The 11,841-nt window shown below is 44.8% G+C and overlaps 1 protein-coding gene across 2 annotated transcripts in view; it reads right to left on the bottom strand.

Annotated features, from left to right (window-relative positions):
* Positions 1 to 5,532: 5,532 nt before the first annotated feature.
* Micu1 (mitochondrial calcium uptake 1) overlaps positions 5,533 to 11,841 on the bottom strand; it is a 191,871-nt gene continuing 185,562 nt past the window's right edge. For both annotated transcript variants that reach the window (XM_027931277.3, XM_027931276.3), the window contains exons 11-12: positions 7,927 to 8,016; positions 5,533 to 6,668 (exon numbers count right to left, since the gene is read on the bottom strand). In XM_027931277.3, the coding sequence (XP_027787078.1) occupies positions 6,511 to 6,668; positions 7,927 to 8,016 (248 nt within the window). In that variant the 3' untranslated portion in view covers positions 5,533 to 6,510. The remainder of the gene's footprint in view (positions 6,669 to 7,926; positions 8,017 to 11,841) is intronic.

Below are 11,841 nucleotides of genomic sequence, written 5' to 3'. Positions count from 1 at the left end.
AGAAAGCTAAGATTTCTATAAATTGATAGGTCCCTAATGTGTTAATGGATAAATACTGGGGCCCCTTTCAAACAGCCTCTCTGAGGTTTGTTGACCTAAGATTATAATGTCTGTCTTCCCTTTCCTGCTGAGTATCATGAGGCCCCCTCTTTCCTTTCCTGAGTGCCACGAGACCCACTTCTGTTGATCACAAAGTACTTCAGTCTGTGAAGAGGATACTCAAGTGGAATAAAAATCTGTAATTTCAGTGTGTTAAGGAACTGGATTGTGATTACCCAGCTTCTGGCTGGTGAGCCATGCCCTCTTTTCCTGCAAAGCATATAAAGCAGGAAAGTTTTATTTAAATTTCAAATCTGCAGTCAGTTCTTGAGCTTAGTTGTCAAGGATCTGGATCAGCAAGGGCCTGGAGGCGCGGCTGAGTGTGCTGTGGTTGAGTGCAGTTGTGCATTATTTTCCATTCTTCTTCCTCTGCTGCTGGGCTTATAACCCAAGTGTTTCTGGTCCTTATATGTAGATTTTTTTTAATCTCTCTGGCAACCCAGGGATGCTCTACCACTACACTAACCCTAGCCATTTTTAAAGTTTTTGAGACAGGGTCTTGCTAAGTTGCCCAGGCTGACCTCTAACTTTCAGGGTGGGTGACCACCTCAGCCTCCTGAATAGTTTGGATTTCAGGAGTGCACCACCATGTCTGGCTTGTTCTGTACATTTTGTTTAAAAATGAAACTGGTGTGTGAAGGTGACCTGAAATTGTACTTTCTTCTAATGGTTATTGAAATCAAGATAACATGACTTTGATCTAAGGGGAAAATCTGGCAACTTCTTCCAGATCAGCTGGGATCATAACATCTATGGGAGAAGGAAGCTGAGCAAGAGAGACAAAAGTCCTCAATTGCTGCCTTCACCGATATCTAGAATTCACTGGAAAAGTGAATCTTACAGAGAATTCAGCATGTCCTCATTTTGCCCCCAGGCCTGAACCCACCCTTGTGGTAGGTGACCATCAGCCTTCAGATTTCCATCCTCTGAGGATACTCAGAATTCACAATCTCATGGTAAAATGCTTCTCTCCCCAACAGTATCTTCCCCAACTCTACCAAGATGCATCTCACCTCCCCCCTATCTGTCTGCCTGTCCTCCTTAATTATCTTTTCCATCTGTTCAAATCCAACTCATTCTCTAGGGCTCAGCTTAAATCCTCTGTGAGAGAGAGGATTAATTTAATAGTATTATATGTCTACACTGGAAGCCAGGTCCTGTGCAGAACTTTAGGGAATCAGAGATACACCACAAATAGGGACAGAATCTGGCAGTTCATAGACCTGCAGCTTGGCCTAATAAGGGAGACAGGTATTAAAAGAATAAAAGAGGAAAAAAAAAAATAACAGGACAGCGTGGTAAGTACAATGATGGGATTGTTTGTAAACTCCAGGTGGCTAGAAGTGGGAGTTGTTGTTGTGTGTGGGGGACCCGAAGGTTTTCTGACTGACGTCTAAGCCAAGGTGTGAAAGGGCCTTCTCCAAGCAGGCTTGGTGGTGCAAGTAGCTTGGGAGGCTGAGGCAGGAGGATCAGGAGTTCAAAGCCAGCCTCAATAACTTAGTGAGGACCTAAGCAATTTAGCAAGACCCTGTCTCTAAATAAAATATCAAATGGCTGGGGATATGGCTCAGTAGTTAAGCGCCCCTGGGTTCAAGAAAAACAACAACAAAAAAATAAGGGCCTTCTTCAGAAACAAGTTCTGCTTTCAGTTCCCATAGCATTTAAGCTTGGACCCGCCATGGACACCACCTTCACTGATCTGTGCAGTCTGTGTCCTTCGCTTGTGAGTCTGTTACACCCCTAATGTCCAGCTAAAACAAGGGGGAGTGCCTCAGCAAGGACCTGGTACCTCACAGGGCCCAACATTTGTTAAATCAATAGAATAAGTGAAACGCAGAGGCAGGTTTTTCTCCCATAAAACTTTTATGCAGGCCTTCCCTGGGCTAGCCAGAGGGATATACTCCTTCCTGCAGCTTCAGGAAGAATTGGCAAGGCAGAGGAATGTACCCCACTTCATGTCCTTTGCTTTCATGCTTGCTGCTCCTCGGTGCCCACTGCTGCCTCTAAATGTGACCCATCACTAAGGCCTCTTTTAGAAACTGCAGGCTCCAGAATCTTTCCCTCGACACCCTTATATGAAACAATGGTATTGACTAGAGGTGGAGGAAAGGGGGTGATGCACATGTAAACTGTGGAAACGGGGTGTAAACCTGGGTCCTGCATGGACTGGGTGTTCTACTTTCTCTCAGGCAATAGTGGTTCCTGGGTGATGCGACTAGAAGAACAGAAACTGCCACAGAATGTCTCATAAAAAACAAAACAACAAACTGGATGTGGTGGCACCCATTTGTAATTCCATCAACCCTGGAGGCTGAGGCAGGAGGATGGCAAGTTTGAGGCCAGTCAACTTAGCAAGACCTGTCTCAAAAATAAAAAAATAAAAATATGAAAGAACTAGGGACATGGCTCAGCAGCAGAACATCCCTGGGTTCAGTCCCTAGTACTGGGGGTGGGGTGGGGTGGGGGTGGGGAAGCACTATGCTGTAATGGTGTGATATTCCCCCAAGTCTCCCCCATGGTGCCTGCCTCAACTCCCTCCTGACGGCAAGCCACAGAGACCAGCATTTCTCTTTTCCAGGATGGGTCATAAAAACACAGGTAATTGGCATTTGAAAGATAGAGGACTGTCTTGCTGAGCCCTCAACCTCTGGGATCTGACCCTATCTCCAGGTAGACAGTGCTGAACTGAATTAGAGGATACCCAGTTGGTATCTTTTGCAGAACTGATGGCTTCCATTGCTGGTGGGGAGAAATTCCCATGTCTTTTGAGGCCACAGAAGTTTTCTTCTTTTGTGAACGTGTAGTAGGAGAAAGTGAGTTTGTGTTGGTTTTTCTTCTATATCCACTGCATCGTCCTCTAAATGGAATACCTGCAGCTATGGGAAGGAGATTTCAATGTATGAACCTTTTTAATGGAAGTGTCATTTTGGAGTCATGTGAACGTTTACCTATTAAAACAACCACAAAGCAAACCTAAACCTCACATTGAAGATGATGAAAATAATTCACTGAGCGTACAAATTACTAGCTAGCCGTGATGGCACATGCCTGTAATCCCAGCTACTGGGGAAGCTAAAGCAGGAGAATAGGAAGTTCAAAGCTGGCCTGGACAACTTAGGGAGGTCTTTTATCAAATAAAAATAAGAAAAGGCTGTGGACGTAGCCCAGTGGTAGAGTGGTCCTTGGTTCAATCTCCAGTACCACAAAACCAAAACCCAAACCAAAACCCCCAAGCCTCCCTTCCCTGTAGTCCAGAGAGGCCCTGCACTGAGCCTTCTTGCCAGCAGATGGCACTTGAAGCCTACAAACTAAGCCACTCTGCTTCCTTCCCTTTGAGTTGCTGGGGCGCACAGACCCCCACAGGCATGGGCTGCCCTAAGGCTAGCAGGAGTGCTGGAGCCCTGGGACCTGGCTTCGGGCTCCCAGCAATCTTCCTTGTCTGGAACTCTAGGTACTGGCTGGATCTCTCCTTTTTCATAAGCGTCCAAAATAATTCCAGAACCTATTCTCCAACCAGAGCTAAAACCAGGCAGGGCACCAAAAGCCATTAAGATAATCATTTTATAAGATCTCACACATTCTTAAGATTCCCTTTCCTTAGTAACAAACTGCATGTTCTCCCTCCTGGTCTTGGTGGATACTGAGCCCAAGGTTGAGGAAACCTGGGTCCTCGCTGAGTTGCTTCCTTCCCAGAAGCCTTCCAGAGAGAACTGGACTGAGTTGTGTCTTATAGAGAAGTGAACAGCAGCTTCAGCCCAAGTCGAGGATGGCTGTTGCGGAGAGGCGTTTGAGGCACTGCTAATGTCATTTATCTAAGAGTTATTTTGGTCTGAACTTTGTGGGTGTCAGTCTCACAAAAATGACCTAGAACCAAGGAGGGCTTCTTAAGGAGGGGACAGTTTGAGCTAAGTCTTGAAGGAGGGGAGAAGGTTATTTTAAGTAAGTCTAAGAAACAATTTGAATAAGAAGCACAAAATCAGCTTTATGTGTCGTCAAATGCTCCCTAGCTTGCCGCATGCTACCTCGCCCGCCCATGGGCCGCCATGGAGGACTCTGACTTCTGGGTACTTAGCTTGTACTTTTCCCTGCTTTTAGTTTTTTTTGTTTGTTTGTTTAGTTTTGGTTCTGGGGATTAAACCTAGGGCATTTTATCCGTGAGCTACATCCCCAGCCTTTATTTTTTTGAGATACGGTCTTATTGAGTTGCTGAGGCTGGTCTTAAACTTGAGATCCTCCTGTGTCAGTTTCCTAAATTGCTGGGATTACAGGTGTGGTCCACCACACCTAGATCTTCTGCACATTTAACCTCTGTGTGGTTGTCACCTCTTCCTGGATACCACATCTCTTCCTCAGGCAATCTTAGGAGCTGAAGGATTCAGCTGGAATTGCATGACCGAATAGGTGCCCTTGATCCTGGGTTTTAAGATGTTGCAGGTGGGATCCTTACTTTACCTGCCAGGCTCTGGCTTTAAGCTTCAGAGCACTCAGACCAAGCAACAGATCTTTCTTTGTGGGGAATGAGTGTCCCATGGAAGCTGTAAATGGGACAGCTTCAGGCTGGAGGAGGGAGGATGGGGGAGAGTAATTTCGAGATTCTGAGGTCATTTTAAGAAATGCTCATATTTCACTGATGCCTCAGGCCCAGGGCAATGAGCAAGGCAAGGCTTACATGTGGACACCAGGGACAGCCCATGAGAGGAGAGGGCGGAAGATAGATGAGGTAGGACAGCAGCAGGCTCCTTGGAGAAAGAATCTAATCTCCCAGAAAGGATGTTAGAAATGAGGCTGCTAAATTGTTTTGGGCGAAGTGCTGGGCCTGAGAATTCCTTGTGGAGTCATAGGTACAGATGGAAGCCTCTGCTCTGCCCTGGCTGGTGGGCACTCCTACCTGCACTCAGAGCCAGAGCACGCAGCTTCCGGTGTGGTGATTCTATTGGATCGGCCATGCAGGAAGCACGACTGAGGGGCTGTGAGAATTCTGGAGCAGAGGCTTTCAGACTGGGAAGGAACCTTACAGCACATTTAGCTTAACCTACCTATCATTTAACAGATGAGGGAACAGATGGGAGATGATCTGCTCAACACCACACGGAGTGGCAGAGTTGGGTTCATCACACAACACTGGTTGCTATGGATCTTAAAATGTAGGTCCACCATATCAGATGACTCCTCACATGTTCCACAGCCTCTCTTAGTTTTTTATCATGGAGGATGAATAATCAAAGGCCGTGGCTTAAAATGAAAAGTAGTCAAACTGGCTGGGACAGTGTTATCACAAACTCCAAACATCCTCATTTTTCGTCTGTGCCTCAAGTTGCCTTAAATCAGACTCTGGTAGGAAGAAAGCAGGTCTGCTACTAGTGAAACCCAGTGGAAATGTAAAAGGAAAAGGACCCATAAGATCCTAAAATAAAGGAGACAGCAGACATTGGGGATGGTTATTGCAAACTGTTATAATTAAGGTGATATTTTATGAGTGTTAAAGACAGAGGGCAGACAGGCTCTGCAGCAGGCCCTGGTTTTGGAGGCCCATTCTGGAGAGGAGATGGCACTTGCAGAGAACAGAACTCAATCACTGCTGTTGATGAAGCACAGAGTCACAGTAGAGGCATCTTAGGGATCCTGAGAGGAAAAGGAGGAGTGGAGAGTGTCATGAAGCAATTACTTTAAATTCCGAATCCTTCTGTGCTGCCACTGAGCACATGGACTTCCTGGACAGGCCTCAGTGTCACACAGTGTCTGATACAGATCCTTCCTTTGGCCCAGGCTACCCACCAGCTCAGGATGCCCAGGTCATCTTCATAAGCATTCATCACAAACTTCCTTTTGCCTCCCAGAGATTTTCCTAACTTGCGTCTCCACCCCCCCAATTTTTTTTAGTTGTTGATGGATCTTTATTTGTCTTTATGCGGTGCTAAGAAATGAACTCAGTGCCTCACACATGCTAGGCCAGTGGTCTCCCACTGAGCTATGACCCCAGCCCCTAACTTGCATCTTAAAAGTACCAACAGGAGGAAGAACTGGGAATGTTCTCGTTAATATAAACCCACAGCAAAAATGATTAAGAGCTGGATGCTTCCCAGGGCTGGCAGGTGTGTGGATGGTTCCCTGCATTCTTAATCTGTAGGGTGCTTGGATGGATGCTGTTGGAGAAGCCAAGGTCTGACCTTTTAAGACTTGTTCATGTTTTTGAGAATGGACAGGAATAATCACTGGGAATACTCAGAGCCTAGCAGAACACTGGGACAGGGGAGGGTGAGGAGAGGAAGTTGGCCGCATCCTGAGGTCACTTGCAGGAGGAAGGGAGCACTACTCCCAGAAGCAGCAGCACAAAGGGCTATGTTGAGGCTTGGCTTCAGGGGCCTAGGTTGCTTGGGTGCAGAAGGTGGCCCCTCTTGTAGTTCTGGGTTACTACTTGGGCAAAGCAAAGTCCCAGGCAGTTTCCTGTGCACATTTCCACATGGCCTGCATAAGGCGGGTGAAGCCCATGTCCTTGGGCTTCTCTAGGCCTCTCATCAGTCGCTGCTTCATGATGGAAACAAATTCCTTATTGCTCAGCTCACCATTACCTAGAGGAAGAAGCAAATACAACAGTATAAGTGGAGGCCTTGGAACAAAGCCACTGAGAAAATTCCACTGTTCGCACACCATGTGGTTCCAAAGCCCAGTGTGTCTCACAGCCAAATTCAGTTCTCAGGGCTTAGGATGAACTCGTTTGCTCCTTCCTTGATGTTTCCTACTACAATTCAGTGACAGTTCAATGTAGTGTGACAAATTCCAAATGAGAATATAGTATATGCCAGGTAATAAGCTTTGTGCTTTGTCCCCTTGAAATACTCCCAAGTTGTAGAAGAGACATATAAATGTCAACAGTGTGGCAAATGCTCTCATGAAGTAGACAGGACTAAGGGGCACAGAGGAAGCAGTGTGGCTGCTGTAGAACCATAGTAGTAAGGTATTGCTGGACAGAGGTCGGGATGGCAAGTAAACTCAAGAGAAGGCAGGAGACAGGTCCCCAGGTCTTTATTCTTGCCTCTGTCTTTGCTTAGGCTAATTCCCCACCTGGAAAGCTTCCGAATCTCACTTTCCTTACCTGGCCAATTCCTGCTCATCCTTTGTGATTTCACTCAGGGGACAATTCCAGGAAACCTTTACTGATCTGTGTTTGCACTACCCACAGCAGGCCTAGATATTCTTCCTCTGTTTGTCTTTATTCTCAACACCTGGCACAGGACCCGACGTACACCATATTCCATCTTTCTTTCTTGAAATACTGCAGTGCTCCTTATCTACTGTGCAGCAAGTTGGGTCTAATATTTTTGTTTTCATTTGTGTGTGTGTGTGTGTGTGTGTGTGTGTGTGTGTGTATGTAGGGGTGGGAGTACAGGGAACTGAACCCAGTGTCCTCTACCATTGAACTACATCCCCTGCCCATTTTATTTTTTATTTTGAGATAGGGTCTTGCTAAAGCTGAGGCTGGCCTTGAACTTGCAATCCTTCACAAACGCAAGTAGCTGGGATTACAGGATTATGTCACTGTGCTTGGCTTCATTTTTTTTTTTTTTAAAGAAAATTACATTTATTAGGAGTGCAATCCAGGAAAACAGATTCAAGCAATTTTGAAAATGTGCTCCATGTTTAAGATCCTTATGGTCATAAATTGAAGCCTGCAGGCAAACTGGAATTATAGGAAGAAATGGAAAGCACACACCAGGGCCAGGGATTATATTTTTTGATCTGACGACACTGAGGGATGAGCTATGGAAGAGGGATGGATTCACAACGTCCAGAAGGGCACTGCTCCTGACCCCAGTGGGTCCTACTCACCATCACAGTCAAAGAGTGCAAACACCACATCACACACATGGTCTGAGAGTTCCACTTTAGCCACTGTCCTGGCCACTTGTTGCATGGTCACTGAAAGAGGAAAGATGCAAAATCAGCACAGCAGGGGGCCTTCCATTTTGCTTTCTCAAACTGCTCAAAAATTTTTGACTGTATTTAAGTCACATTTAAGGAAATGAAAATTTAGCTTTTAACCTATAACTCCCTTTCCTTTTCACCTCAGGTTCTATTCTTTTCTCCTGTGCTACACTTTAGGAGGTCTATGTAGTTAGTTAAGAATGCCTGATATTAAATTCATAGAGACAGAAGGTAGATTACCAGGGGCCAAGGAGCTTGGAGGGTTAAACTGTGCTTGATGGAAATGTTTTGGAAATAGTGGTGACAGTTGCATGACACTGTGAATATGATTAATGCCATTGTCTTGTATTTTAAAATGCTATTAAATACATCACTTTAAACAATAACTTTAAAAAAAGTGAAAATTCACATAATATTTAAAGATGGGATTCTAACAGCCTAAAGCAAGCCATGGCAACTTTTCTAATAAATTATCATCAGAAGAGTTTCTCAAAGCCACACCTGATATTGTATTAGTCTCCTTGCATTTCCCACCTAGCAATTTTTAAAAAATTGGAAAAAACATGACAGCAAGAAATCAAGTAAATAACCAGGCAGCAAGAGGAAGGGGAGGCGAGAACAAGGAGGCTGATCTGCCGTGTGAGCTTCATGCTTCGGTTACTGACAGACAGCAGAGTGAGCTCCTTGCCCTGCTAGGTCCTTCTTCCCTACTGGTTCTGCATCAGTCACTGTCGTCTTCCAACAGTGCCCCTTGGGAGAAGCTGTGGCCCTGTCTCACTGAATCAGTATTCAGCTTAAAAAAATATAAACAAACACACTTTTTTTTTTTTGGCTTGGGTAGAAAATCTCTTTTAGCTTTCTATTTTTTCTTGCTCGGACATTTACTGTTAAATACTAGCAATCACATAAGAATGGGGTTCTCATGAAACACAAGCCTGGAAGGACCAGGAAGTTTCCAGTCTTCTTTCTCAGTTATTCTCAAATTTGGTCTATCTACACCTACAAATTATGCTCTTGCTTACAGACCCACTCCTTGGCTTTTTCCCCTTCCTGCAGTGCTGGGGATGGAATCCAGGGCTTCGCACATGCCAGGCAATCTCTCTACTACTGAGCTACACCCCTAGTCTTACAGACATACTCTTTAAAAAAAAATTTTTTTTTTTTTTTAGTTGTAGATGAACACAATACCTTTATTTTATTTATATATTCTTATGTGGTGCCAAGCATTGAACCCAGTGCCTCAATGTGCCAGGCAAGTGCTCTATCACTGAGCTACAACCTCAGCCCCCTAGACATTCTCTTAAGTGAAGTAATACATGCTGGAAAGAAAAGAATTGATTTCTATTTATGAATCAACTAGCAATGAAGTGTTCTCTATAAGCATCAGATTAGATTAATCCAGAAGCAATATGAATTTAAACAAGCTCAGTGTGCCTTCTTTGCTTATTTCCTTCCTATAATTTAGTTCCCGTTACCATCCTGTGATGCCTTTTATTTCTCACTTCACATTCATCACCTCCATGCATTCACCACAGTGTCCCCAGGGTCAGCACAGCAGTGGGAAGGAGCAAGGTTTGGTTCCATTGTCACCTTGCTATATGACCCTGGTGGAGTCATTTGATCTCTTAAGACTTCATTTTCTTATATTCAAATAAGGGATGCCACAAGATAACTTCTGAGGTGGGTTAATAGTGCAGAGAATAGTTTACTGGTGTTTTCTGGAGTGAGGGTGTGATGGAGGTGCCCAGAAAGAGCTGAATCTTGAATTGGTAAATGGTAGAGAAAAGGAGACTAGGCTGTTCAGGAGGACAGGAGGAGCTTGTTTCCTCTTTCTGTAGCTTTGGGTTCTCCATTTCTCTGAAGATGCAAGTTAAAGTGAGGGAGGAATCAATAGCCCTGGAACTAAAAGACTTAGGTGGAAGAGACTGTGGTGGATTTTCATGAGATGCATCCTGGGGAATCAACAAGACCACAGAGTTCTAAGGGTTAGAAATTTAGCTCTGCAATTTTAGATACTTGATTTGGCTCAGGAAGAACTGATTCTTGCTAACTACACTGCCCAGAGAAGAGACTAGCAATTTTTAAAAGAATTAAAATGGTGACAGCTGGTCATTATACTTCTCAGTAGAAAAATTTATTAAGGAAACTCAGTTCACCTCAGAAGACTGCTCAGTGATTTCAAACTGTGATTACCTACTGAATCCCCCTCCACTGCCACAGAAGAGTGCCCTGAGGAGGGGGGATCTGTGCTTTTTGTTAACCATTTCTCTTTCTGCATGTCACATCTCACACTTTTTTTCCTTTGGTGGTACTGGAGTTTTAACCCATGGACACTTTCACTGAACTACATCCCCAGCGTTTTTTGAGACAAGGTCTCACTAATGCCCAGGTGGGCCTTGAACTTGTGATCCTCCTGCCTCAACTTCCTGAGGCAATACTGGAATTATAGGTGTGTGCCACCATATCTGGATCAGTCTCACAGGTTTAATAGCTATAACCGACTATCTTCCTTTTCTCCTACTCACTTCTTCACCTCTCTCAGGACAGAGTGCCTGAGGGTGACTGTCTCGACATTGCAAGACTCCTTCCCATAGACATGGAGAGCCTCCCTGTAAATAAGCTATTAAATAATATTCAAGGATATCAGTAAAAGTGCTTGACAGTTTTTAGTGAAAAATTCATTAAACTGGTATTAAGAGGTTGTAGAACAGGGACCTCTGGGGACTGCAGCAAGACCACATCACCAACGACCTGTGTTCACAAAAGAGCTACAGATTATGTTCCATCTCACAAAGAGGGCGCTGGTGTCCTTCGTACTCTAAGAGGAAAAACCAGGGCTGCCAAGTCATTGTGACTCAAACCACAGGGATGGAACTGGCCAGGGAACAGCCCAACTTGGGTGCCCTTTGGCAGTCCAAGATCCTTAGATAGGCCCCTGGGGTGTGAATCAGCAGGAGGAAACCAACTCACTAGCTGGTGAGCTGTCAAACTGGGAGCCCTTGGGACAAGTGGGATGACAGCAGATTACAAGGCAAGGGCTTGACAGCTGGTCCTGAGAATTGGCTCATTCATACTGCTTCCAAAATCTCTGAATCACAAAGCCATAATTAAATCACAGCAAGCAGAACAATCCCTTCCTCAGATCTCAACTTCCTTGTGCAGACCAGTTGTAGGGTCCTGGAATTTTGGCCTTCCCTGTTGGTAACTGTGATACTGTGAAATATATATCTGGTATTCTTCCCTATTTCCTGACATAAAACTGAAAATTCTTGGACTCTCCAAAGTGGTCTATCTTTTTGTATGGTAATGAGATGACTGGGGGCTGGAAGCCCCTATGTGGCTTCAGCATGGTACAGTTGGTCACAGGAAAGATCAAGGCCCAATTAGGAGGTTGGGACTTTTCCACTCCGCTCTCCAACCTCTGGGGAGGAAAGAGGGCTGAAAGCTGAGTTGATCACCAATGGCCAACTACTCAATCAATCATGCTGATGTAATGAAGTTAAAAATCACCAAAGCATAAGGTTCAGAGTATTCAAATTGTTGAATGTGGAAAGGTTCATGGAGGGTGGTGCCCCTAGAAAAGCCATGACAGCTCTATGCTCCTTCTCCCAAACCTCTCTTGTACATCTCTTCACCTGTATAGTTTGAAATGTCCTTTATAATAAAGTAGTAAACACATTTCCCTGAGTCCCGTGAGATGTTCTTGCAAATAAACCCTAAGGAGATGGACACGAGAACTCATTCATATCTGGTCAGTCAGGAGCACTGGTCAAACAATCTGGGGCTTGCAACTGACATCTGAAAGCAGGGGACAGTCCT

The sequence above is a fragment of the Marmota flaviventris genome, chromosome 4 (genome assembly GCF_047511675.1).
Source record: "Marmota flaviventris isolate mMarFla1 chromosome 4, mMarFla1.hap1, whole genome shotgun sequence".
Lineage (NCBI taxonomy): Eukaryota > Metazoa > Chordata > Mammalia > Rodentia > Sciuridae > Marmota > Marmota flaviventris.
This window is presented reverse-complemented; position numbering and strand designations above follow the sequence as displayed.